Source organism: Megalops cyprinoides, chromosome 6 (assembly GCF_013368585.1).
Source record: "Megalops cyprinoides isolate fMegCyp1 chromosome 6, fMegCyp1.pri, whole genome shotgun sequence".
Classification (NCBI taxonomy): Eukaryota; Metazoa; Chordata; class Actinopteri; order Elopiformes; family Megalopidae; genus Megalops; species Megalops cyprinoides.
The window spans coordinates 39,889,764-39,914,516 of NC_050588.1; the positions used below are offsets into that span (position 1 = coordinate 39,889,764).

Sequence of the window (24,753 nt, forward strand, 5' to 3'; positions counted from 1 at the left end):
GGAAGCTGCACCGACTGTGTAATAAATCATTTACAGTGGGGTATGTACAGCCTTGAATGCCCAGGTAGTCATTCCTTAGTTAGTACACACACACAGTGCCTCAGATTCTAGCTCTAAATGCTTCCAACAGCGAAGACAGAATATTTAGAACACATTTAGAACCAGCTAGAACCATTTTTAATTGTTTAGAACACATTCAGAACCATTTAGAACGTGGTTAAAGCAGAACTGTGCACAGTAGGGATGCCTGTGCAAAGCACCAAACTCGGTCACAGTCTGTTCCCTGAGAGCGTGAGCCCTTGCTTCCCGTTAAAGGACGCGGTATGGAGGAGACCATGCCCACAGAAGGGCTGCGAGGCGGGACGAAATCGCAGAGCTTTTCCTTTCTGAAAGGAGCTGTTGACTCTGCTGTTTTAAGGCCGCGGGCAGCGTACCTCTTCCGGAAAGAGCGGGGTCGGAGCATGGCTCCCGAGGACCGGGACCCCTCCCCGGAAGAGCGATCTCTCCAGCCCTCCTCTCCCCTGCCGCCGAACTCATTAGCGCGATGCTGTTCGGCACACCCCCCCTGCCTCTCCCACAGAGAGGGCTGTCTGAAACATCCAGACGGCAAGGACAATCGCTCCCATTTTGAAATAAATCACAGCGCTTACCCGCGGTTGCTTGTGTCTGGCTTTGATTATCCTTGTTGACACATTAGGGCTGTCGTGGAATACTGATGACGGCGCCGACATTTCAAAGACAGGCGAACCGCAGCCGGGTAATTGCGACGCTACTGGTATCTTCTTGATGGCAATGAAAGTTTGTTTCATTCAGAAATGTTTGTTTTTTGTTGCTGTTATGTTTTTTATTGCATTGCTAAAACCGTGTGTCTGTACACATCTGGCCAGGGGGTGTCAGATCCAATGTCCCCAAAGCTGCTGGAGCAGTTCATTCAGAGCGGTTTTCCTCACCTTGTAATTACTGTGTTATTATATAGCTGTATTTGCACTCTGTCTCCCCCAGGCTGCTGGAGCAGAGTTCATTCAGGAATGTTTCTTCACTTTGTAATTAATGAGTTATTACATAGCTGAGTTAGCATTCTCTCTCCCCCAGGCTGCCAGAGGTGCGGATTTCGGATAATGGACCCTACGAGTGTCACGTGGGCATCTATGACCGGGCGACCAGGGAGAAGGTGGTCCTGGCCTCCGGAAACGTCTTCCTGAATGTGATGGGTGAGTGACCACGATCGTCACTGATGGGTCAGATCCAGTTTCACACCAGTGATGCCCAATGTGGATGTTCTCCTGCGCTGCTCAAGAACATCAGTGCCACTTTATTTTAATTAAAATGCTTTTCAGCCGTTATGAAAACAAGCAGCAAATATGCTTAAGAGTTATTAATTAATTCTATCTAATTTTATAAAATAGCCCTTTGCTTTTCTTAAATCCTTATATTTTTACATTATCCATTTGCGCAGCTGGATTTTTGCTGAAACAATTCAGATGAAGCGCGTTGCTCCAGGGTGAACCGCCCAGTTGTCGTAGCAGTGCTTTGCACTGATGCAGCTATCGTTGGTAAACAGAGAGTGACTTCCAGAGCTCCCGTCAGCCATTTCTACAGCTGAACATTTACCAAAGCAGCCTGGGTTTAGCACTTTGTTCAAGGGCACGACAGCACCGCCCCACCTGGGATTTGAACTTCCCAGCTCCCCTGTCTACTGTAGAGCACGCATTTTAGACATACTGCTTAATAGCTCCTGCTTAATTTTACCCTCTTAATACCCCTCCCCCCTTCCTTCCTGCTGCTGTCCTGTATTTAGGGAGCCTAGCCAGCCATTCAGAGTAGAGCTCTGGCGGGGTATTTCCCCCTTTTTTTTCCTCAGCAAGCTGAGAGTTTCCAGTGTTTCTCCCACCCCCTCCACAGCTCATCACTGCTGTGAGATTTTCTCATTCTTTCACTTCCTGTGTTGCTGATGGCATGTCATCTCTCCTTCCCTCTGGGAGTGTTCTTTTCCGATGCTCTTCCTTTCATCTTAGATTGACTGAGGCATACCGAATGAGCTGCGTGACCTTTCCTTTGTCAAACGGCAAATCAAATTTTATTGATCGTTTGATTGGTAGAAATAGTGGAGAGGAGAATTCTGATCTTTTTCAGGTTTCAGCAGTGATGTACTGGATGATCACCCTGAGACAGAGGTCATGGTATCTCAATAAGGAGCTTTTTACAGACATCTGTGAGAGGCACATAGGTCAGGACATGGGGTATGGGTAATCACAACTATCACACACACACACACACACACACACACACGCATACACACAAACTTGTGAGATTGCAAAAACACACAAACACACACACACACACACACACATATACACACTTTGTTTAAACTCATACTCTCAGGCATATTATGACAGTCTAATTAATCCCAGCAGCAAATGGATTTCTTTGTGTGCCCAAAAAAAGATAGAGGTAATATGAATTGTCCTCCTCCCAGGCGAACTACAGCGGCCTGTTTACTTTATAAGGGGAGCTTTTTAAAATTGCAGGCGGCTCCCTCTTATGTAATGTCTTTAAATGGAAAAAAGTAGAGAGAGATGGTAATCTTTGTGCAGAGAAGATTCTCCTAGAGTTTTGTGTTTTCTTTGGCTGCCATTATTTTTAATCCCTGGATTTCTGAAAGGAGGCCGAAAATAACACATAGATGAGAGGAGAGCTGGGGTTTTACAGATTCAGATGTCAGCATCAGCGTGCAGTGATCTGTTAGCCATGCCGTTCCTTTGTTAGCCTCTGTATTTCTGGCCACAGCAGTTCCCTGGGAAGCGTGCCTCTCGCTTCAACTCCCCTTGGCTCAGTGCAGAGAAACAGCTTCTCTTCTCCAGCTTTTTGGCCATTTCATTTGACCTCCTCTGGCTTTCTCTTACCCGCAGACTAGGGGAGCGTCTATGTAAGTGTGATTTGGGAGAGTGTTTGTGTGTGTGTGTGTATACGTGTGCGTGTGTACGTGTGCGTGTGTGCATGTGCGTGTGTGTGTGTGTATACGTGTGCACGTGTGCATGTGTGCATGTGCGTGTGCGCGCGTGTATGCGTGTGCGTGTGTGTGTGTGCGTGTGCGCGCGTGTATGCGTGTGCGCATGTGCGCGCGTGTGTACGTGTGCGTGTGTGCATGTGCGTGTGCGCGCGTGTATGCGTGTGCGTGTGTACGTGTGCGTGTGTGCGTGTGCGTGTGTATGTGTGCGTGTGCGTGTGTGCGTGTGCGTGTGTACGTGTGCGTGTGTGCGTGTGCGTGTGCGTGTGCGCGCGTGTATGCGTGTGCGTGTGTACGTGTGCGTGTGTGCGTGTGCGTGTGCGCGCGTGTATACGTGTGCGTGTGTACGTGTGCGTGTGCGTGTGCGCGCGTGTATGCGTGTGTATGTGTGCGTGTGTGTGTGTGTATGCGTGTGCGTGTGTACGTGTGCGTGTGTGCGTGTGCGCGCGTGTATGCGTGTGCGTGTGTGCGTGTGCGTGTATGCGTGTGCGTGTGCGCGCGTGTATGCGTGTGCGTGTGCGCGCGTGTATGCGTGTGCGTGTGCGCGCGTGTATGCGTGTGCGTGTGTGCGTGTGCGTGTGTGCGTGTATGCGTGTGCGTGTGCGCGCGTGTATGCGTGTGCGTGTGCGCGCGTGTATGCGTGTGCGTGTGTACGTGTGCGTGTGCGCGCGTGTATGCGTGTGCGTGTGTGTGTGCGCGCGTGTATGCGTGTGCGTGTGTGTGTGCGCATGTGCGCGCGTGTGTGCGTGTGCGCGCGTGTATGCGTGTGCGTGTGTACGTGTGCGTGTGCGCGCGTGTATGCGTGTGCGTGTGTGTGTGCGCGCGTGTATGCGTGTGCGTGTGTACGTGTGCGCATGTGCGCATGTGCGCGCGTGTATGCGTGTGCGTGTGTGCATGTGCGTGTGTGCGTGTGCGCGCGTGTATGCGTGTGCGTGTGTATGCGTTAGCTCAGTTGAGTGTGGGCCACTCCTCTCGTAAAGGAGACATGGAGTGGCCTTCAGCGTCATGGCTAATTGCCGTGTAAGCTGAAAAAGAATTATTCATAACCTATTAGAGTGCCAAGTTCACCCGAGAAAAAAAAAAAAATAGAAAGAAAGAAAGAGCAAAGAAAAGTTAATTAATGGGAAGCTGCACAAGCAGGACATTTTAATTTTTTAGCGGACTTCATAAATAAGAATTATCATTTTAATGAATCCCTGCCAAGGAATTCAATCACTGTTTCCGAAGGCCGAGCTCTCAGCTGCTGTGGCCCGTGTCCCTCACACTTCTCACACTTCTTAACTTCCTCTCTCTCTCAGACTTTTCCTCGGCCTTCCTGTGACGCCCGTGCCAGAGGCCATGCGGTTCTCCTCGCCTTAGGGCTGTTTATTGACAGCTCAGAGGCTGTAGAATCAAACGAGTCTCAATATGCTCTCCGTACGTATGTTTGGATGTGCTCCCAGCAAAGTATTCTGACTGGCCAGCCCCACTGGCTCACAGCCACTGAAACTACCATCCGTTTCAGACTTTTTAATTGTACATTTGTTTCTGAGCTGAGCTGGGCTTCGCCAACACACTGAGAAGCATTGGTTGCCATGAAGCCCTCTCCATTAAAGATTCACTCCACAATGGCAGCTCAATTTTTTCCAACGCTTGAGCTTGAAGAAGAGTACTGTTCAGAGCTGCTCCTGCAAGCCATTGCTGAACCCCCGATCTGTCGTCATGTCCTGAACTCTGACCTTTCCCTCCGTACTGTTTTTTGTGTGGGGGGAAAAAAAAACTCCAGTTACAGAACAGAAAATCCTCAAGAGAGTTTTGAGAGTTTGATTTTCTCTGGGTTTCAGAGCTGCGTACAGGGGACGTTCAGCAGCTTGGGAGGATCTGGCGGTTTGGCGGGAACGGCCAGCGATGGTTGGTGAACGGGCAGCAGCGGAGTCTGCGTCACCTCAGTGTCAAACCCTCATTAAACAGCTGCACGGCGTTCGGGCGCATTAAAGCCCGCTTGGTCTAATCAGTTGATTAATTGCCTGTGATTGCTATTAATGATTAATTTAGCACGTGGTCCTCCACACTGCCTCCGCACCTTGAATAATGTGTGCCTTGGAAGCCGGCTCCTGCCAGTGACCTTGAGACAATGCTAAATTAGTCCAGCCATGCAAATAATTAGATCAATTACGCCAGCCGCAAGCCTCGTCTGGGACGTCGAATCCCAGGTCCCCGGGGTGGCCGGGTGTCCGCGGATACGACACCACCCCCTAACCATCAGACATGAATCTATTTGTTCGGCTTTAATCAGTTGATCGATGGTGCGATGCGAAACTGCTTCTCGCAGTTAATAAAAGACACTTTGAATTTTATGTTTACTTCTCAGCGTTTGGGTGCTACAAAATCAAAATCAAAATTAGGTGATTAAGAATAAAAAGCACGTATCATTGTTAAAGTGCATCTCTGTGGATACAGTCTCTGCTTGCATGCCAGGGTACACAATATCTGGGGTCCCTCTGCTTTAACCTTTCCAGAGAGCAGAGGAGGTAATTGAGAGAGCACCCTTCACAAGACAGCTGGAGTTTGTATTTATATACAGGGGGAGCAGGGGAAATGAGCTATGGTGTTTGGGGAGTAATTACTCTTTCATCCCATAAAACCAGGATTCGTTTCAATTAAGGACGCCCGTCTTTAATTATGTAGCGTATATATTTAGCCAGGGGGTTGTAATGAAACCCCCGAACCCTTGTGCAATGCTTCTCCTGCGGACACAAGCGTATGCTTTAGCATGGAGGACACCAGGGGGATTGATGGGCTAGCCAACCTTTCTCCAGCTTTTAGTGCAGGTGTCGGGGGGGGCGGGGGGTGGGGTCCTTTATTCACTCCCAACAAATACAATGTTCACTCTGGCTGTATGACATCCTTTTTGATGTGTGAGCCTAAATATTGTTGTATGATTACAGTGCTCAATCGTCCTATTCTTCTATATTTTTACTCCCCTTCTTCTTCCTCTTCCTCTCTTCCATTTAGTCTCTATCTTCCTCTTAATCCCCCCTTCATCCTGCGGTCCACACACCAGCCCTTTCTCTGGCTCTCCACTGTGACATCACAATGCCCTCTCTGCTCTGTTCCGCACACCAGCCCTTTCTCTGGCTCTCCACTGTGACATCACAATGCCATCTCTGCTCTGTTCCGCAGACCAGCCCTTTCTCTGGTTCTCCACTGTGACATCACAATGCCATCTCTTCTCCAGTCCACACACCAGCCATTTTCCTGGTTATCTGTGACATCACAGCGCTGTCTGTGCTCCAGTCGTCTCCAGCACCTCTCTGAAGCGCTGTGCACGGCAGCATCCTTTAGCGATTCTCCACATGGCACTCCGCTCCGTGAGCAGTGGCCATCACTCACCATGCAGAGTGCTTGTAGGAGAAAGAAACCTTTTCACATCAACACATAAGGGTTTCCAGGCATTGGGAAAACTCATTTCTACTCAAAAAATATTTGTTCTGTCAAAAACAAGATTTTGCTGCTATTGTGAATGATGTGCGACCCCCCAGAATAATCACACAAACACTCATGAAGCAGACACACACACACACACACACACACACTCAGACGTGCAGGAGCACACGTGTGCAGCTGTGTGATAGGGCAGGAAGGAGCGGTGCACTGGGTGATTTAGGCTGGCTGAAAAGACAGTATTTACAAACAGAGGGTTTACCGAGGCTCTGAGTGACAGCTCACCTCAGGGCTGATGACTGAGGGGACAATAAAGAGCCTCTGATGTCCTCCAGACTTTCCGCTCCATCACCTGCTCTGTGCACGGAGCTCAGCCCTTCCTCTCCGCGTCTGCTGGATATGCAAGCTCTGCTTTCAGCGTGTGGTGAATAAGACCGGGAGATCTAATATCTAACATTCTCCATTAAAAATCATTTTTAACTGGGCTAAACATGTTTAGATAAAGTGTCATTGACGGAGATTGAAGCATCGATTTCCTCTTTGCATACAGCTATAACCCTCTTTCAGTCGTATCTCCTGATGCATATGGCAGGTCCCTCATGAGTTACACAGGGTAATGTGCTAAGCACCCTTCCCTCACGCTGAGCTGTCAGGCGTTTCCTGGCCCGATGAAGAAAAAATGGCAGCGTGGACTAACACAAGGCAGGCGTGCAGAGGTGATAACAGGCCATCTGGCCATCATGTGGCAATCGCTAATGTGACACGCGAGCGTCTATGACGTGGAGTGCGAAGCCTCCTATTTCACCCTCGATGTCGCAGGAAGGCCAGATGCTCTGCCGGCCCTGCTGATCCTCCCCTCACCGATCCTCACCGCAGAGTTAAATAATGGCGGAGCGCGGGCGTTTGTGTCCGCCGTTCGATTAACCCGTCGGTTAGAACTCTTCACGTCGTGTGTGCGTGTTTTTATTTTCCCGCTCCCGCTGAGCCGCTGTTGCGCGGCTGACTCTACGGCGCAGCTCACTGGCCTGGCGGAGGATCGGTTGCTATCTTCACCGCGTGAGACCCGGGGCTGTTTATTAAAGCCTGCGGGGCGTCGCCTCCGTAAACAGCCCCTCGTTAATCCCGACGCGTCCCGCGCCACGGTCAGCCAATGATGGAGCACGTCATTACTGACAGCCAGCAATGGCGGGCTGCAGGACCACGCCCTGCCAGTGTTTCCCATAAGCCACCTCTCCCGAGCAGGCCCTCCCTGAGTTTCTCTAAACTTTCATCCTCATTACCGTTTTCCACCTCAGTGAAAGAATGTGTGAAGCCACCTGCAGTTTCTCCCTGCTTCTCTTCGCCTTTCTCGGCCGTGTGCGTGGCGTGTGTGACGTTGCTCTGCTCCCAGCGCTTCCCGAGCTTCATCTGATGTCATATTGGCCAAACTATTTTGACAAGAAGTCTTCGGTTGAAAGGACGCGCTTGCCGCTGTGGCTTGGCTCTGGCACACTGTCCTGTGCTTCAGAGAGGTGTAGGAACGTGGCAGTAGGGTAATTTTCGCAGGTTTTTTAGGCCACAGTATCTTTCCTGATCTAGTCGTGTACTTGGCACACTCGTGTCAGCGTGACACGATTTTGTTGTCTGTGTTATCTTTGGAAACCAATTATAATCTGAAGCGCCTGCAGTGCATTTTGGTGCGTAAACTCTTGGTTGTCAGTTTTTTTTTTTTTTTTATTCTAGACTAGACTGTTCTTTGACTTTGTAAAAGTGCAGTATTTTCACAGTGAGAGCAGACTGCTATGACATTTATCCTCTTAGTACAAGGAAAACATTTATTGTCAGCCAGTATGACTGTAAACCACTTCCTCAAGTGTTCAGCACACTTGCTGGAATCTTATTTTGACTTAGGTTTTCTTTAGTAGCTTTTCTGCATTTGGTGCCCAGGATTTTGTGATGTCACACAGGTCGTCCTCTGTCGGTTTCCTCCATAAGGCTGTCTTTGGGTCTTTGGCAGATTCTCCCTCTCATCTTTCAGTTTTCCCGCCATTAGCCCTCCCTCTCTCCACCATGGGGGATTCCACTGGGTGTGGTCATTGCAGAGGCGCAGCTCCACTCAGCTGAAAGGTGATTCAGTTTGATTGTGTGATTAATAACCCCGTTACGGGAAGTCTGAGTCATTTTCCAACGTCTGCAGGAACAATGGCAGGCTCTCCATCAACTGAAGAGAGTTCTCTGTGGGATGTTTCACTCTTTCTCTCTCTCTCTCTCTCTCTCTCTCTCTCTCTCTCTCTCCCTCTCTCTCTCTCTCTCTCTCTCTCTCTCTCTCTCTCTCCCTCACCATCTATCTGTCTCTGTCTCTGTTGATTTTGGTATTGGCACTGGCTGATACACCACCCACAAAAACATGGAAAAAATGCACAAAAAATTCAGCCACACGGCAACCAGCATCAGCAGAAAACAGCCGGTTCAGGTCAAATAAGCATCAGAAACAACAAACATTTAAACATTCATTCAAACTCACATTACAGTAAACGAAACAAGCAGAAACATGAAATAGAAATACTCACACACCGGCAATTCATAAAAATGCTAACAAAACTCAGTACAGTTTTTTAGGGACAGGTGAAGGTTAACCCCTCACATTTTGCTGTTCGTAGTGCCAAGAAAGGCAAGGCCAGCCTTAAGTCTTCGGGAAGAGAAAACAGCTGTTTGGTAACCTTTTCTAAACACAGTTGAGTTTCATCACAATACCACAATCAAATCTAAAAAGAAAGTTTAAATGGGTAGCTGAATTGCTATATAAAACTACGGCAGTATTGAAGTGTGGGTAGGTTTTAACCTGGGAAATGGACTGGTAAACTGTTAGCACTCTTTGTCTGAAAGGAATTCAGCTGTTAAAACCAAGGACAGTTCAGTTCCCTTTTCTGTCCTCTTTAAACCAAGGAAATCTCATTTTGGAAAGAAAATTGTTTTGGTAAAGTGATAAAGAGAGTTGTTGACACGGCACTGAAGTTTAAGATGCCAGGGACTTTTTCCGCGGTCCCTAAGCTCTCCATTCCCCTGGACTGTGTGCTCAGAGATCTCTCAGTCTAGTCCAGCTGACGCTCACAGAGAGCCAGGGACAAGCAATAAATTGGGAAGGATGAAAAAAGTGTAGGTTTAAAGGCTCCCGAATGCAGCCTGCAGGCCTGCAACCAATGGATTTGTTCACCATTTGCCAGCTTCCTTAAGCCGAATACAAATGAGATGAGGTGGGCGGGGCAGAGCAAGAAAGAGGAATTCTCGATCTGAGACGCTTTTTTTATTCGAGGGGTCCACTGAGTCAGCTCGGAAGGGGAAGAATTGAAAAGTTGTCGTGTATGTGCGGCGTGTTCACGCTGTGACTGCTGGTTTGGAGGAAGGAGAGGGAGTGTAATGACCCCTCCAAGGACTGGAGAGCGCACACAGCAATCTCCTTTATTTAGGAAACGGCTGTCGTTTCTGCGCTCAGGAAACGTCTCGGAGTAATTGACAGTAACTGGGTCGCTTGGGGCGAGTGCTGTTAGCGGAGGGCTCTTACAGGCGAAACGTGTCGTTTCAGAGGGACCGCTTGCGCATTATCACAGACATGCCCGCCGATGCCACACCTGTTGCAGGTGTGAGTAACACATGTCGTACTCTCAAAAGGTTTTTTAAAAGGGTACCGCATCATCAAACGTGACCAATTGTTCACTATGCCCTTATCGATGGGGCGTGTTGCAGCTCGAAGCTGTTCTGGAAGGAAGTCAGTGAACGTGTGCGCAGTAAACTTGGGGAATCTCTTTGAATCGTACTATTCTTGCGAGGCTCGCTGTAAAATGTTCGGTACGGTCAGGTGTCTCTGGGAGTTTTCTCCGCAGCGACTCTTGTTTAATTTTTCGGTGTAGGACGGTGTGACTCATGCAGAAACGAGCTAACTCGGCTAACGAAGCACGTCGGCGTCGGCAGAATGAGACGAGAGAGCGGCAGAACGCGGAGTCGGAAACATCCGCCGCACCGAGCGCCCCAAAGTCGATCTGTTTGTCTGATCGCCCCTGAACAGATCGATGGGGCCGGGAGTAAATGATACCTTGTTTGGGATAATGAAGAGCGCGGCGCTTGGCGGCCAGCGTGCGCTGTGACTTTGCCGGAGAGCATGTCCGCGTTTGCGCTAACCCTCTGTGACTGAGCGGAGGAGAAGCGGGCGAGGTACCTGCCTTACAGTTATAGCCCTGCTATTTCAGGCAGGACGAGAAAGGTTGTCTCTGCCTGCTTTCGGGGCCCTGGCAGACCGGGTACACACACAAATAACAGCCTGCTACTGAAATTAATGGCAGTTCTGTGACCTGCCTTCCTGAGTAGATCATACGATGTGGACATGTAAATGAGTGAGGACTTTGTTTTACCATGGACTTGCATGCCCTGAATACTGCTGAAAACCACTTAGTGATTTGTTTTATATGAAGTATATGGAGCATCGTGCTGTGTATAGATTCTCCTACATAATTCCCCCAATACCCACTGCGACTTGCACACCCAGAAAGGTCATGTTACATAAATGCTTCATTGCCTCAAATATAGGGATAAAGGTTTATTCAGTCACAACTAGGAAGGTAATTACCTACATAGAGTTGTTATTGTTATCGGCACACATTCCTGATTCATGTATATGCTTTTCTTTTTCTCTTTCTCAATTCTCCCAATCTCTCACTATTCCTCCCATCTATCACTGCGGCTTTGTGATGTTGAAATTGTTGCCCAAAATAAATTCCCACAGTGCACCTTTCAAATCAATGAGAGATTGAGAAAGGGAAGGAGATAGAGAGGTACAGAGAGACAGACAGAGAGAAAGAGGCCAATTACACTTACAAAACAGAAAACAACTGGAGAAAAACACTGAACCAAGAACTGTTCCCTTTCAGTACAAGCCTTTAATTGCAACTGACTTATTGTGGTGAATTCACCAGAGGACGGAGGCATTCTGTTTCTGAAAGCATAAAAACAGTGTAAAAACAGATAACGATTGGGGAAGACAAAGTTATGCAGGTTTAGAGAATATGGTAGGCAGCTTGTAAATTAGTTTTTTCTCTCTTTCTCTTTTGAAAAACAATGTCCAGCACATGCTGGTGACGTCCAGAGGAACAGGCAGTTTGCGGCACCAACGGGAAAACCATCATAAAATTATGTTAAAACCCAGCGCTATCTCTCATATAATTATAGTCTCACTGTGTGCACATTTATTTTCTAATTATAATGACTGTTGTTATTTATTTATTTTGAAATGTGCACTGAATACATATGAATCACAAGTATTTTCTAACGTGGCTTGTAAGGTATCATCTATGAATCAGTTTTACTTCTCACGGTAGACAGCTGCCGCAGCTCTATGCAGGAGTTCCTGTATCGATAGGTCTGTAAATCAGAGGTCATATTTCCCATCCTGACTGGAGACATCAGAGCACTCAGCAGTCCTGGAACAACCTCACCGCTTCCAGGTCTTTAAATTATCCCGTAAATTCTGAGCAAATTCTTTACTTTTACATGTCCAAACATAAATCAAGCTCTCAAAGGGGATTATGTCTACCTCTGAAGTTAGTTTGAATTGATATAAATATACACCTATGTTTAAATCCTTCACAGAGGAAAGATTATGTGATTAGCTATTGTGATTGAAATTTAGCTTACGCTTTATATTAACAGCTGATTTACATGCTTAGAAAACAGGTGATAAATAGATTGCGACACATTTTAGTAATAGTGATCAAACATTATGAGAATATCGGAAATGGATTGTAAGGTTTCTGTGGAAGCTGTGAAATCACTTCCCACATGTTCAGATGTATTGTTTTAATATTAGGTTTTGATGTAGATATTAACCATTATCTGCTATTTTTTGTAATTTTGTGATTTTCTGACAAAAGTGTTGCGCCAGCAGACAAATTGGAGATCTCTTTATCTTATTTATTTCATTGTATTTAGTTTTGTTTAGAACTGTTAGTTATAGTTAATAAGAAATTAGTCATAGTTAATAAGTAATAATACATGTTATCTAAAAGCTCTAGCTCGTTTGATTGGACGGCAGGGTTGAATGTAAAGCAAACATGTACATGTTTGCAACGGTCCAGCTGTTATTCTTCACATGGGTAACAGGTTGGTTCGGTCACCCCAAGTACAACGTAGAACAATATGTGTTTACACAAAAGATCTGAGTCTAAAACACTCATGCCAACACATATTTCAAAATATTTTTTTCTTTTAATTGGTTGCAAATATACAGTATACACAGAACATAAGTATTTTTTTCTTCTTGTCCCATTTTTTCAACAGTATAAGGCAAACTGTGTGCACTTTGATTTAATTTATTATGTCAATATTGTAATATACAATAGGTGAAGGAACTATAATCATAAAAGACTTAACTACCCTGAGATGTTGTTACCTCAGATAATAAAAATGGTGAAATTTTGCAGACGTCAAGTTCTAAAACCTGTCCTTGGCAAAAAGAAAAGGTTTTTAAAATCGTGTCTGCAGGCAGCCTTCAGATTCAATTTGGGACGTTTGGCAATTTGCTGAGAGTGAAATATCTCACGTGGAAAATGGGCCTCTTGGTTCTGGGGAGCAGTGATGACAGTTGAAGTCTAACACACAGTCCTGTTTTTCCATTTCCCAAAACGCAATGTTTTACACCCATTGCACTTTTCTCAACTATTGGCGTGTAAAAAGAACGGAAAGGACATAAAGTAAAAAAACTTTTGTAAAGCTGAAATGTCTTTGTCAAGATTCATGGATTTAATGTGCAAAATTAAATATACCCAATGACCTCAGGAAGTTATGTATATGGACACATGAGGAGATGCTTGGCATGTTCTCAAATGTTCTTGACATTTGTTTAATGTAGGCAAAATGAGGTTCAAAAAATTTTTTTGATGATGAAAATTACAAATGCCTATAGTTACAATTATATTAAAAGATACTTCAATATTTATGAGTACTTGTCAAAGAATATTCTTTCTATAGAAATATGTTTGAGTTGGGCAAGTCACTCATGCTTTTCAGAAGAAAAGATCAAGCCTTGCTAACCAGCAGGTCTTGAGGCCTGACAGCCATACTCTAAAATGAGGTGATGTACATACCAAGCCAGAGAAATTAAAAGCCATGGGTGATTCACTGGATCCAGGAGGAACAAGAGGATTGCAATGCTGCTTTCATTTGGCTGTCTGTGAGTAGTTATCCCAGTGAAACATACTGTTGTCTCCAGACTTACGTAAGGCTAGCTGAGAGGAACAAGCCCAACACGAGGCTTATAAAGACCTCACTCCTTAGAATGCACAGTGTCACAGCAGCGTCGTGGGATACTGACTCCATTTAGTTCCTCTCTATCCCTCTGTTAATTTGATGTACATGTAGCACATAATTCATAATGTATCGTTTATTCATAAGGAGGGAGTTAACGTCCGTGGAGTAGCTGTCAGCGGGTGTCGCGCGCGTCACTCGTGGTATAAGAGAGACTGCGAGTGAGAGGCTGTGACGTTATTCACGGTCTCATCCTCTCTGTCTGCCCCCAGTTCTTCTACACATCTCCAGATGGGGTACCCGAGATTACCCTGTGATGTGGGCCACCAGCCAGAGCCTCAGACTCTGCCATCCTGAGCATTACGTCTACAGTAACAGTCCCGCTGGATGAGAGCATCTGCTAAATGACAATAATGTGATGTAATGTGATGTAATGTAGTTCCCACTATCATTCTCCGCATATGGGGAGATGTAAGGTACTCTACCAGCCAAGCACAAATCAGATCGGCAGCCATTTTAAACCCAAGCTATTCCCTGATGCTGTCATTTTAGCCAGACTCTGGGATCTCAGTCTCTAAGGTGAAGACTTTTATTGTCACCGGTGTGTTTGTGTACCATGTATCAGAAGCAGCGCCTGATTTGGATTGGTGAAAATGACAGTGCTGTGACAGAGTCGGCAGAGAGAGCTGCGATGTCGAGGAACTTCGCAGCACCCACAGAATGCCCCACATGTTTGCGAGCACCGGCTTGGACACATGGATGTGTAATTAAATATGTCCAGTGTGGCCCGAGGGCTTGTAGGAGCGGGTTCCCCTGTGCGGTGTTTCCGGTCGCGGCCGGTCTCCGGGGTTGTCCTCTGTGGTGACACGAGCGGCGGCCCCTGTCCTTCAGCGTCCTGGAGAGCACCTCACAGCATCTGCACCGCTGGTCTCTGGCAGGTGGCGTTTGCTCTCTGCAGGCAAGGAACAGCTTGCATTATTATTTTTTTTTAAAGGTTTCTGGTCATGGTTTGTGCAGCTGCCTTATGCAATCAGAAAGTGCAAATGTTCAAATATAATTTGGAGTGGACTAAATCTAACTGGTGGTCCACAGAGATTCATTCACTAAATTAGATTAGGTAAAGGAATTTGTAAATCCCTGGAAATGACCTCCTGTTCAAAAGGTGCATTTTACATTGCTTTCATCCAAAGTGACGTACAAGTGAGGCAGACTACAAAACAAGCAAAAAGCCATATAAGGGGCATGAGGTAAGCTAAATATTTACTGAGTGTGGCCATCTTCAGTTTTAACTTCGACTAAACTTGAGTGGTGCATCAATATTTTCACTATTTATTGTTTTGGAACTTTGACTTTGAACATTCTTTGACTTTATTTCAGCAGACACCTCCACACAAGTAACATTCTTTTGTATAATTTCACAGTTTTCAAAAAAACCTTTACAGCTACACTATAAATGTCATAATTGAGTTTCCAAGCAATTTTATTTGTTACATGGCCAGCAATAATTCACAAACTGTTATTTGTAGACAAGCATTGCTTAATATATGGGCTACTAGAGAAGGCTTTGACGTATAATTATTATTAATGGCAGTTATTTGGTATTTATTTTCCCAGCGGGACATTGCTCTGCACCTCATTTTCGATGCACGGTGTATTTTTTCTGATTACGTCTGATTAAAGCTTAGCCTGTGGAAGGAAAGGGCACAGCAGTTAGTCCATGAAAGCGTGGAATAAAGTCATGGTGCCTGCGGTCGGGGGTGAGTGGGAGGTGGGCTAACAGGGCTGCAGGCCCCAGAGTTAGCGTTTGAGATTCCTGATGGTGTGGAGGATGGGGAGGTCCTGCTGGAGGCCCTGCTCAGCGCCCCTGCTGACACAGGCTGTTAGAGATGCGGTAGAAATCAGGAAGTTTGCGGACAGGAGCTCAGCTACTGTTGACCTCACAGGCAGGAGGTGGGGGGGGGGTTGTGATGTAGACTTTTTCAGATAACTGAATGAGTTTTATATGTAATGATGACAGCAACAATGGCAACAGAAAGGAATCTCTGATCTCGTGTGTGTGTGCGTGCGTGCGTGTGTGTGTGTGTTTTTGGGGGGCGGGGGTGCATAAGGGAAATGCATGCAGTCCAGAGTGTAAATATTTAATGTAGATTTCTTTGTCTCTAATTTGACCCTCTCTGGCGAATGCAGTGTGTTGCTGGGGGAAGCACTTTGGGTGCAGCAGGCAGGTGTAGAGAGAGAGCTGCAGGCAGGTGTAGAGAGCTGCAGGCAGGTGTAGAGAGCTGCAGGCAGGTGTAGAGAGCTGCAGGCAGGTGTAGAGAGCGGCAGGCAGGTGTAGAGAGGTTGCAGGCAGGTGTAGAGAGAGAGCTGCAGGCAGGTGTAGAGAGCTGCAGGCAGGTGTAGAGAGGTTGCAGGCAGGTGTAGAGAGCGGCAGGCAGGTGTAGAGAGCGAGCTGCAGGCAGGTGTAGAGAGGTTGCAGGCAGGTGTGGAGAGAGTTGCAGGCAGGTGTGGAGAGAGCTGCAGGCAGGTGTAGAGAGAGAGCTGCAGGCAGGTGTAGAGAGGTTGCAGGCAGGTGTAGAGAGGTTGCAGGCAGGTGTAGAGAGGCTGCAGGCAGGTGTAGAGAGGCTGCAGGCAGGTGTAGAGAGAGAGCTGCAGGCAGGTGTAGAGAGAGAGCTGCAGGCAGGTGTAGAGAGGTTGCAGGCAGGTGTAGAGAGAGAGCTGCAGGCAGGTGTAGAGAGCTGCAGGCAGGTGTAGAGAGAGAGCTGCAGGCAGGTGTAGAGAGAGAGCTGCAGGCAGGTGTAGAGAGGTTGCAGGCAGGTGCAGAGAGAGAGCTGCAGGCAGGTGTAGAGAGGTTGCAGGCAGGTGTAGAGAGAGAGCTGCAGGCAGGTGTAGAGAGAGAGCTGCAGGCAGGTGTAGAGAGGCTGCAGGCAGGTGTAGAGAGGTTGCAGGCAGGTGTAGAGAGAGAGCTGCAGGCAGGTGTAGAGAGAGAGCTGCAGGCAGGTGTAGAGAGCTGCAGGCAGGTGTAGAGAGGCTGCAGGCAGGTGTAGAGAGGTTGCGCTGGCAGCTTTCAGAACACAGCTGCCAAGTCTACCTGCAGGATCCTCCCCCCTATATACACACACTGCAGAGAGCTGCCCCAGCTCATACACACACACACACACACACACACACACACACTGCAGAGACCTCAGTCCCTGCACACATACTGCAGGAAACACACACACACACACACACACACACACACACACTCTCTCTCTCTCTCACACACACACACACACACACACACACACACACACACACACACACACACACTCTCTCTCTCTCTCTCACACACACACACACACACACACACACTCTCTCTCTCTCTCTCTCTCTCTCTCACACACACACACACACACACACACACACACACACACACACACACACACACACACACACACACACACTGCAGAGACCTCAGTCCCTGCACACATACTGCAGGAAACAGAGGGGCAGAGGGTCTTCCCTAACTCCGGTATCCAGGATTTAAAACCCACAAACACACAGGCTTTAGCACATTGTCTTGAGCTGTTCTGTTTTTCTGCAGCGTGATTCAGGCGAGTGTTCAGACTCTCACACAAACTCTGCCTCAAGCTCCAGCTCCTCACCTCATTGTGTTCAGTATCAATCAATAAATCCGTTATGTGAAGTGACTTTACAATAAGTATCCAATTACCTGTTTACTGTTGGTCCCTGTCGTGGCAACTGCGGAAAGCAGCTAAATAAGCCATTTCTAATTAAGCAGCCCACACTGTCCTCTTCATTTGGAACACCTTCTATTTATTGTATTTTGTTTCTGCAGTAAACCACGGTACCTATCCTGTCACTACCGCTGACTGATCCAACCAATCACGCGCTTAAAATGGCTCCGTACCACGGGGAAAAGGGGGAAAGAGGCCTGCAGATCTTACAGGCTTTCCACTCCATCTGCAGTGTGTGTTTTCATTTATGAGTAGAGACAGTTTAAAATATGCACCCGCCCCCCCCGCCCCCCCCGGCCACTGAAGCTATTCCTGTGCCCTGGCAGCTGGGTGCGGGGCCGGCCATCTGTCTCCGGGGCACACGGGTAGGGGTGACGTGGGGCCCGCTGGCATGCTCTCGGGCACATTTTGGAGCTGATGGGTGCTCTGTTGGCCGTGCCAAGCTCTCTGTGGCCTCGCACAGCTTCTCGGCTCCTCTTTTCCACCCTGTTCGGTCAATTAGGTGCCATAAAAAACAGGGAGGAGAAGAGCAAACTGATGGTCATAAGATGCGTGACCTGGTGCTCTCGACCACACTGATCGACCCGCGCGTCTGTGACCGCTCTGGCGTGTAAAGACACTGGCCTGCTCTGTCTGGGTAAATTACCCAGTTGACCGTAAAGCGGGTTGCTGGGGGGGGCGGGGGGGGGACTAGCCAAATTGTGGGCAGATTGTGAGGACGCCCCTGTAGGATATAAGGCCGGCTTTAGTAGCCAGGGTGCCAACCATGGTATTACTGCAATCGCACGGGGCTGTGTGGGTCCATCTGTCGCCGGCCACTCCTAACGCTCTCACAAAATCCTCTCCTCATGTACCCCCAACCCAGGCTGTCTTTCAGACCGGCCAGGGCAGCTTTCAAACCAGAGAGGGCATCTTTCAAACCGGCGGGAGAATCTTTCAAATTAGCCAGGGCATCTTTCAAATTGGCCAGGGGAACTATGAAACCAGGCGGGGCATCTTTCAAAACTCTGCTTCCCAAGGGCAAGGCTGGTCTCTCTCCCAGAGAAGCTGAGAGATCAGGGTGGAATTAGAAGTCTGTGAACATTCTCAGCCCATCCCACCGTCTGTCATCTGACAGCAGATGCATGAGAGCAGGACTTGGGAACACGGTTTTTTAGGAGCGGGACAGAGGGGTGACTTTGCCTCCACTTTTTCTGTTTGAAGAGTTGGATTGTGAAAAGGGTGGGGGGAGTGAATCAGAAATCAGAATAAAGAGTTTAATAATTGTGCGGAAGCGCAGCTGTGAAGGCTTGGTAATGGTCAATCTGCAGTGCCACATTCAAACGTCAGAGTCTTTCAGCGGTATTGTCAGCGCCACTTGGCAGAGGCCCAGTGGCCCACAGCATGGTCTCCTAAATGCCACTGCCTGCAGGATACACTAAGCAGACAGTTACTGAATATGTCCTCTGTGGGGTGGGAGTCCGCTGAAGTCACGCGCAGTCTGAGACACGCACACAAATGTGCAGAATGTAAAGTAATTTTAAAGTGATGATATTTTAATCTTTGATGTGGCGTCATGTTTCTCAGAACGTGAAAGTGACCAGAAAGTGAAACTGTGATTATTTTGATTGAAATTCAGCCATGTTGCCTTTTCATAAGAGGAACTGCATTCAGCTGTATGTATGATGTATTACCTAGCACTATGGTCCTTTCCTCAGGATCCCATTGGTCAGAGCAGATTGATCCATGGACCATTGATACGGTCATTGATCACATGAATGTTGCATCTCCCCTTGCCTGCCGGCAGTGGTTATTAAATCATTGGGAAATTTCACAGAGTAATCTTTGATTGAGGAAGTCAAAGTGAATGGTTCATTAGTTAGCTAATGACCTTGCTTGCTAAGCTGCTTCTCTAACTAGAAAGCTGGAAAATATCTTAGAGATTAAATTAAACACAGACTTAAACTGAAAAAGCAAATGGAGCACTTTGCTTTATTTGAAGGCAAACAGAACAGTGTTAATAATAGGAAGGAAGCTAGTAAGCTAGCTGGTCAACACAGAATTTTTAAAAGAATGAATTCATACAACAGACCAATGTGCAATACATAATTCTGACTGTATTATATTTTATTACACTGCATATATAATAAACTCATAATTAAAAAGTAAAAAAAATATAACATAGCTACGCCCCTCTGGCAGTGTAGTTCTGGAGCCTCCCAATATGTGAACATGAGCAAAACTAGTGATATTACTAGCTTGGCAGCTCATCAGCCAACTAGGTAGCTGTCCGGGAAAAAAATCATGTAATCTGTAAAATGTAGCTGCTAGATCTGAAATTTTACCCTTCAGTTTAACCCTATTAATATGGTTGTTTAAATGTTAATATGGCTTTGTCTGAACGAGGAATAATCATACATTTATTCACCCATAGAAACCCTAAATTATTATGGAGGCTAACAGATTTTAGATAAACTCTGCTGATATTATACTGTGGTCTGTTGCAGAAGAGGCAGGAATAATATGCACCACATGCTTAGCTAGCTGAATGATCCAGCTTGAGATTGATTGCTTGATTAAAGGGGCATCCATAGCTGCCCCCTATTGAAATGCATGATATTGGCCAGCTAGTCAAACATCCAGGCAGACTATTTATCATATTAGTTGTGCTTCATGCTTTTGGTTACTGTCAGCCAGCTAAATGATCAACTGTCTGGCTCCTGTTACAGATTGTATTTAAAATGTTTCCTTGGCATTATGATGTAAGCAATTCAATGTAGATAGTTATCAGACCCATTTCTCAGTTTCCATCTGATCTCTGTCTCTGGGGAGTTGCGGGTTTTACTCCTAAGTCTCTTTGATCGCCGCAGTTAGATGCCACATGAGCACATATTTCCTCAGCAAGCTGCTGAGCTGCACCAGACACGCCCAACATGAAATAACCGAGCTAAACTGATGCAGGGAGGATGAGGGGACGCTTACATCACTTCTCATTCAGCGGATCAGTTTGGCCAATCAAAGACAGCGACCAGGTCCACGCGGAGCTGTTTTTATGGCTTTGCACCAAATGTAATTTCTGCTTGGAAAAGGCCATAAAATAACATATTTTATTTCCCCATAAAAAAGCATCTTAACACATTCTGCGGGAAACATCATAATGGAGCAGTGTTTTACCATTAAAGCGCCATGATTGGTGTTGAGGATTGGAAAGGCTGCCCAATGCGGAGACAGAGAGAGACAGCACTGGCTACTTTGTTATCATTTAACTTCCCTTGACTTCAACACTTGTGTGCGCTGAGAGTGGTATCTCTCTCTCTCATTAATATGCATGTCTATGGCTCCCTCTCAACCCCCCTGTCCCCTCCCTGCACTCCGCTCATCGGGGGGGCCGGGGTAGGAGCTGACAGCCTGGAATGAGGAATGCAAATGGCGGGGGCGGGGACGCATGCAAATGTTAAAAGTACAATGGCGAAGTGATTAAAACGCTGCCTTTTATCTTGCGGTTACCCTGTCCCAGGAGCCGGATTTCAAAGGGCCGGTTTAGGGTTCGCAGCCCTCTGCCAGCGTCCGTTACAGTGAGTCTGTCTTCCCCCAGAGAGATGTCCCAGCTCTGATTGGTTTTTACGCAGCCCTCTGCCTCAACCGCAGACCCCACCTAATGGCTAAATTCATTCCCTTCCCACATGACCAGTCCTGAAAAGTCATCTCATCTCGTCCTGCCCCATACCGGTTTAACCATGGCGTTGATGTGAGGATGTGTGACATCACTTCCTGTGAGGCAGAGATTTGGTGCCATTGGCATGGGGTGTGGATTATTAAGGACGCTGGGTCTAACCCACAGATTCCCTCCGTCACCTGAATTTGAATGAATTTCCTCAGGTATGCCTGACGTAGGGACGCTCTGTGGCCATGTGAGCGTTCCTCAAAAAAGAAAACCAGCAGAAGCTGCATTGTGGCACTTTCTCGATGAAGCATGTCTCTGAGTGACGCAGAGGCAGAGGCGAGGTCTCCCTCGTCCCCGAACGTCCCCACGCACCGCGTGCGGACGACACGGGCACACACCGGCCGGCGGACCTCCCTTGATCCGCTTCTTGTTGACCTTTTTATCGATCTGCAGGGAATCTTGCAGAGAAGGAGAGACAATGTGCTGTTCCCAATGAAAGAGTCCTGGCCCTCCCTCTCAAAGGGCCGGCGCCAGCTGCGACTGTCGCTTTTTAAACCAGCAAGGAGAAATGCCAGCCAGAGTCTCATGAATTATACACACACACTGTGCGCGCGCGTGTGTGCGCGCGTGTGCATGCATGTGCGTGTGCGTGCATGCGTGTGTGTGCGTGTGTGTGTGTGTGTCTGATTTGTGTGCTTTCTTTGTTTTGCGTGTTTCTGAGGTTCTGAGTGTTCTTTGTCTCATGAGCTCCTCAGATCCTGCTCTGTATTTCATGTTGAGCTGACCGCCATGAGCACAGCTCACTGTGCTGATGGGACGAGCAGCTGTGGTCTCCTTTGATGACCCCATAGCTTGTTAAATGTCTCTGACAGCGTACCTTGAACCTGTGTGGCCTGGTCACCCCAGAACATCTCGCTTCAGAGGGTCTGTTCTGTGGGAGGCCTGGAAGTGTCGCTTAGTTCTGCTACCTGTGCCACGGACATCGCTGCTGTAGTCATGGTGACCTCAGAGTAAAGTTACGAGAACATGGCAGGAATGGATACATGGTCTCCTTAAGAGCACAGGATCAGACTGACTGATCAATATTGAGGGATTAATTAAGAGCTGTATTGTTAATACCATCCACTGAAAGTTACTGGACAATTGACACAGTTTTTGTTTAAAGCTGATCACCAGTATTATCCTAGCAATACTGTTTCAAGCCCTCACTGAGCTGATTTTGAAGACTTTACCGGATTTTTTTTTTATTATTATCAAGAGCACACAGAGTCTTTTAGAGTCTTTGCTCTAATCAAGCTTAGTTCTGTCAGTCAGGTCCTCTGCAGAGCCTGCCCCAGGCCTCTGTGCTGAGGAGTGTGCGTGTATGCGTGTGTGTGTGTGTGTGTGTGTGTGTGTGTGCGCACATTTACTACAGAACATCAGTATTCAAAAGATGTTCTCACGTCGTACCAAAGAGGAGGGAACTTTACAAACTCCAATTGATGGCTTTTAGGATATTCATCCAAAAAAGAAAGAATGAGGCATGAAGCTCATAATTTAAAAAAAAGAACAGTTTGAATATTTCATTAAGGAGTTATCAGCAAATGACTTTCCCTGAGCAAAAAGGAAAAGCTAAATCCAACCTTTATGAGCGCGTCTCTGCTTTAAAACCCCTGAGATCACAGGAAGGGGCCCTCAGGGGCCCAAAGGACAGGCAGGAGTCACTGAGTCTCACAAGGCCCAGAGAATCCCTTAATTAGAAGACCCAAGAGATGTGCCTCCTGAGAGTTCCCCCGTTTGAAAGGCTGCCCGGCTCAGGACGTGAAAATCCCTTCTGCGGTTATTTTTTAAAGAGACAGGGGGTGTCGCAGCAGCCTGGCTCTCTCTCGGACGGCCGGAGAGGGGCTGTGCTGCGTTCCACCCCTCCGTAGACCTGCAGGATAAGAAGGGCAGCGGTGTAGCGCTGTCTGCGCTGTGAGCACGCACAGGCCCTGCTGCGCGGGGGCCGGGGGGGGTCAGCGGCCATGCTGTTTGCTGCATATCTCAGGCTGGGAGACAGACAGCGGCGGGGGGGGGGGGGGCGGGGGTGGATGGGGGGCTTCGGGTCACCCAAAAGGACTGGGACGCTGCACAACCAGAGAGGAAGGGGGCTGTGAAAAATAAGGATGTATATATAATACACAGAGACACACAGACATGCACATCCGTGCACACACACACACACACACACACACACACACAGATGTATGTATGTATAAAAAATAAATGTGCAACCCTTTCTTCATATGGGAGTTATAGGAGATAACTATTCAGTAATATAATTTATGTCATTATTACGTAATAGTTTAATCATGATTCATTTATCATTCACATCCTCATTCAGTTTCTCTCTCAGAAGAAAAAAAACTCTAAAATATTTCTGTTTCATATTTATTTATTTTTTAAACTTGTCTCTTGAAATAAAAACAGCAAAGTTGAAATGTAAAAATTCTCCTCTTTGAGTTACAAATTATTGATCTGCAGTCTTTCGGTATCTGGGCTTGAGTCTTCTGAGGAGCCTGAGTTGTGAGATGTGCTGCAGTTTCAAAGGGAGAGGAAGCTGTTTGCCCTGCTTTCCTCTGACAAGAAGGTGAGAAAGTTTCTTTTATACAAAACAAGTCTAGTTATTCACGATTCAGGGCCAGAAAACATTGCTGTTTTCATGCCACACATTGCATCCATAAAAAGGTCCTCCTCTGGCTTTAATGATCAGTCGTCACGGGGATAAGACAAAGCAGTCTCCACGGAAACAGGAGCCTCACCTGAGAAGTCCAACTCGGCGGAATATGACAGACTTCTGAGAAGTGCTATTGCACGGAGACTCTGCTTTAATCCAGAGAGGATTAAAAAGAACGTTGTTTTGTTTGCAATTTGTATGCCAAATGTGGAACGTGTTGCTTATAATCAGTCTGAATTCCCTTAATTGAAGCTTGTTGCAGTGTGCATGACTTTTCTAATACTCTGTTTTAATGGCTTGATGCTTTGAGCATCAAGCTCAATTTACTAGTTAAAATGAAGTCGTTATGAATTCCCTACATCCACGCTTTAAAAAGCTCATAAAGTAGTTATGGTTTGTTTGCTTTGATGAGCTGTCTGTTGAGTTGTTAAAGTCATCCATTACTGTGCTTCTGTAATGAAGCAGTAAGTCAGTGCTGCTGTCCTGATACAGAGAGGCTGGTCATTACCATATCTCTGTCCATAGCTGCTGCTCTTATTCAAACCAACCAGCTCATATCACACAAGCATGAATTCTTTAAAAAAAGGCACACCGCAGAGGGTTGTTATGTCATCAGAGCAGTGCACTCTGGGTAATGGGTTAATGAATCCAGAAGACGCCTGCTCCGTGTGCGTCTGCAAGCGTCAGGAGACACAGTCACACGCTGTTTCAGCCGGTCGCCTGCACTGAGCGATTTGTGTAAAGCGCCTTTGCATTATTGAAAAGCTCTGGCCTGCTCTGTGTGCGTCCGCTCCCGTTTGAGACGGACGTCTTCATCAGCCCATCACGCGTGTGGACGTTTATCACCGGCCGCACGCTCTCCATCAATAAGCAATTAACAGGAAAGGCAACAAAAACACGGAGGCCAGAGCACTTTGATTTTACTGTCCGTTTACGGCCTGCGAGACCGCTCTGCAACTCTACATAGATTTAGACG

At 47.1% G+C, this 24,753-nt stretch overlaps 1 protein-coding gene across 1 annotated transcript in view; it reads left to right on the forward strand.

Moving 5' to 3' along the window:
- Positions 1 to 24,753, forward strand: part of LOC118779259 (immunoglobulin superfamily member 21-like) — a 180,115-nt gene that overhangs the window by 130,373 nt on the left and 24,989 nt on the right. Inside the window, exon 4 of the mRNA XM_036531263.1 lies at positions 1,093 to 1,211. Coding sequence (XP_036387156.1) covers positions 1,093 to 1,211 — 119 coding nt within the window. The remainder of the gene's footprint in view (positions 1 to 1,092; positions 1,212 to 24,753) is intronic.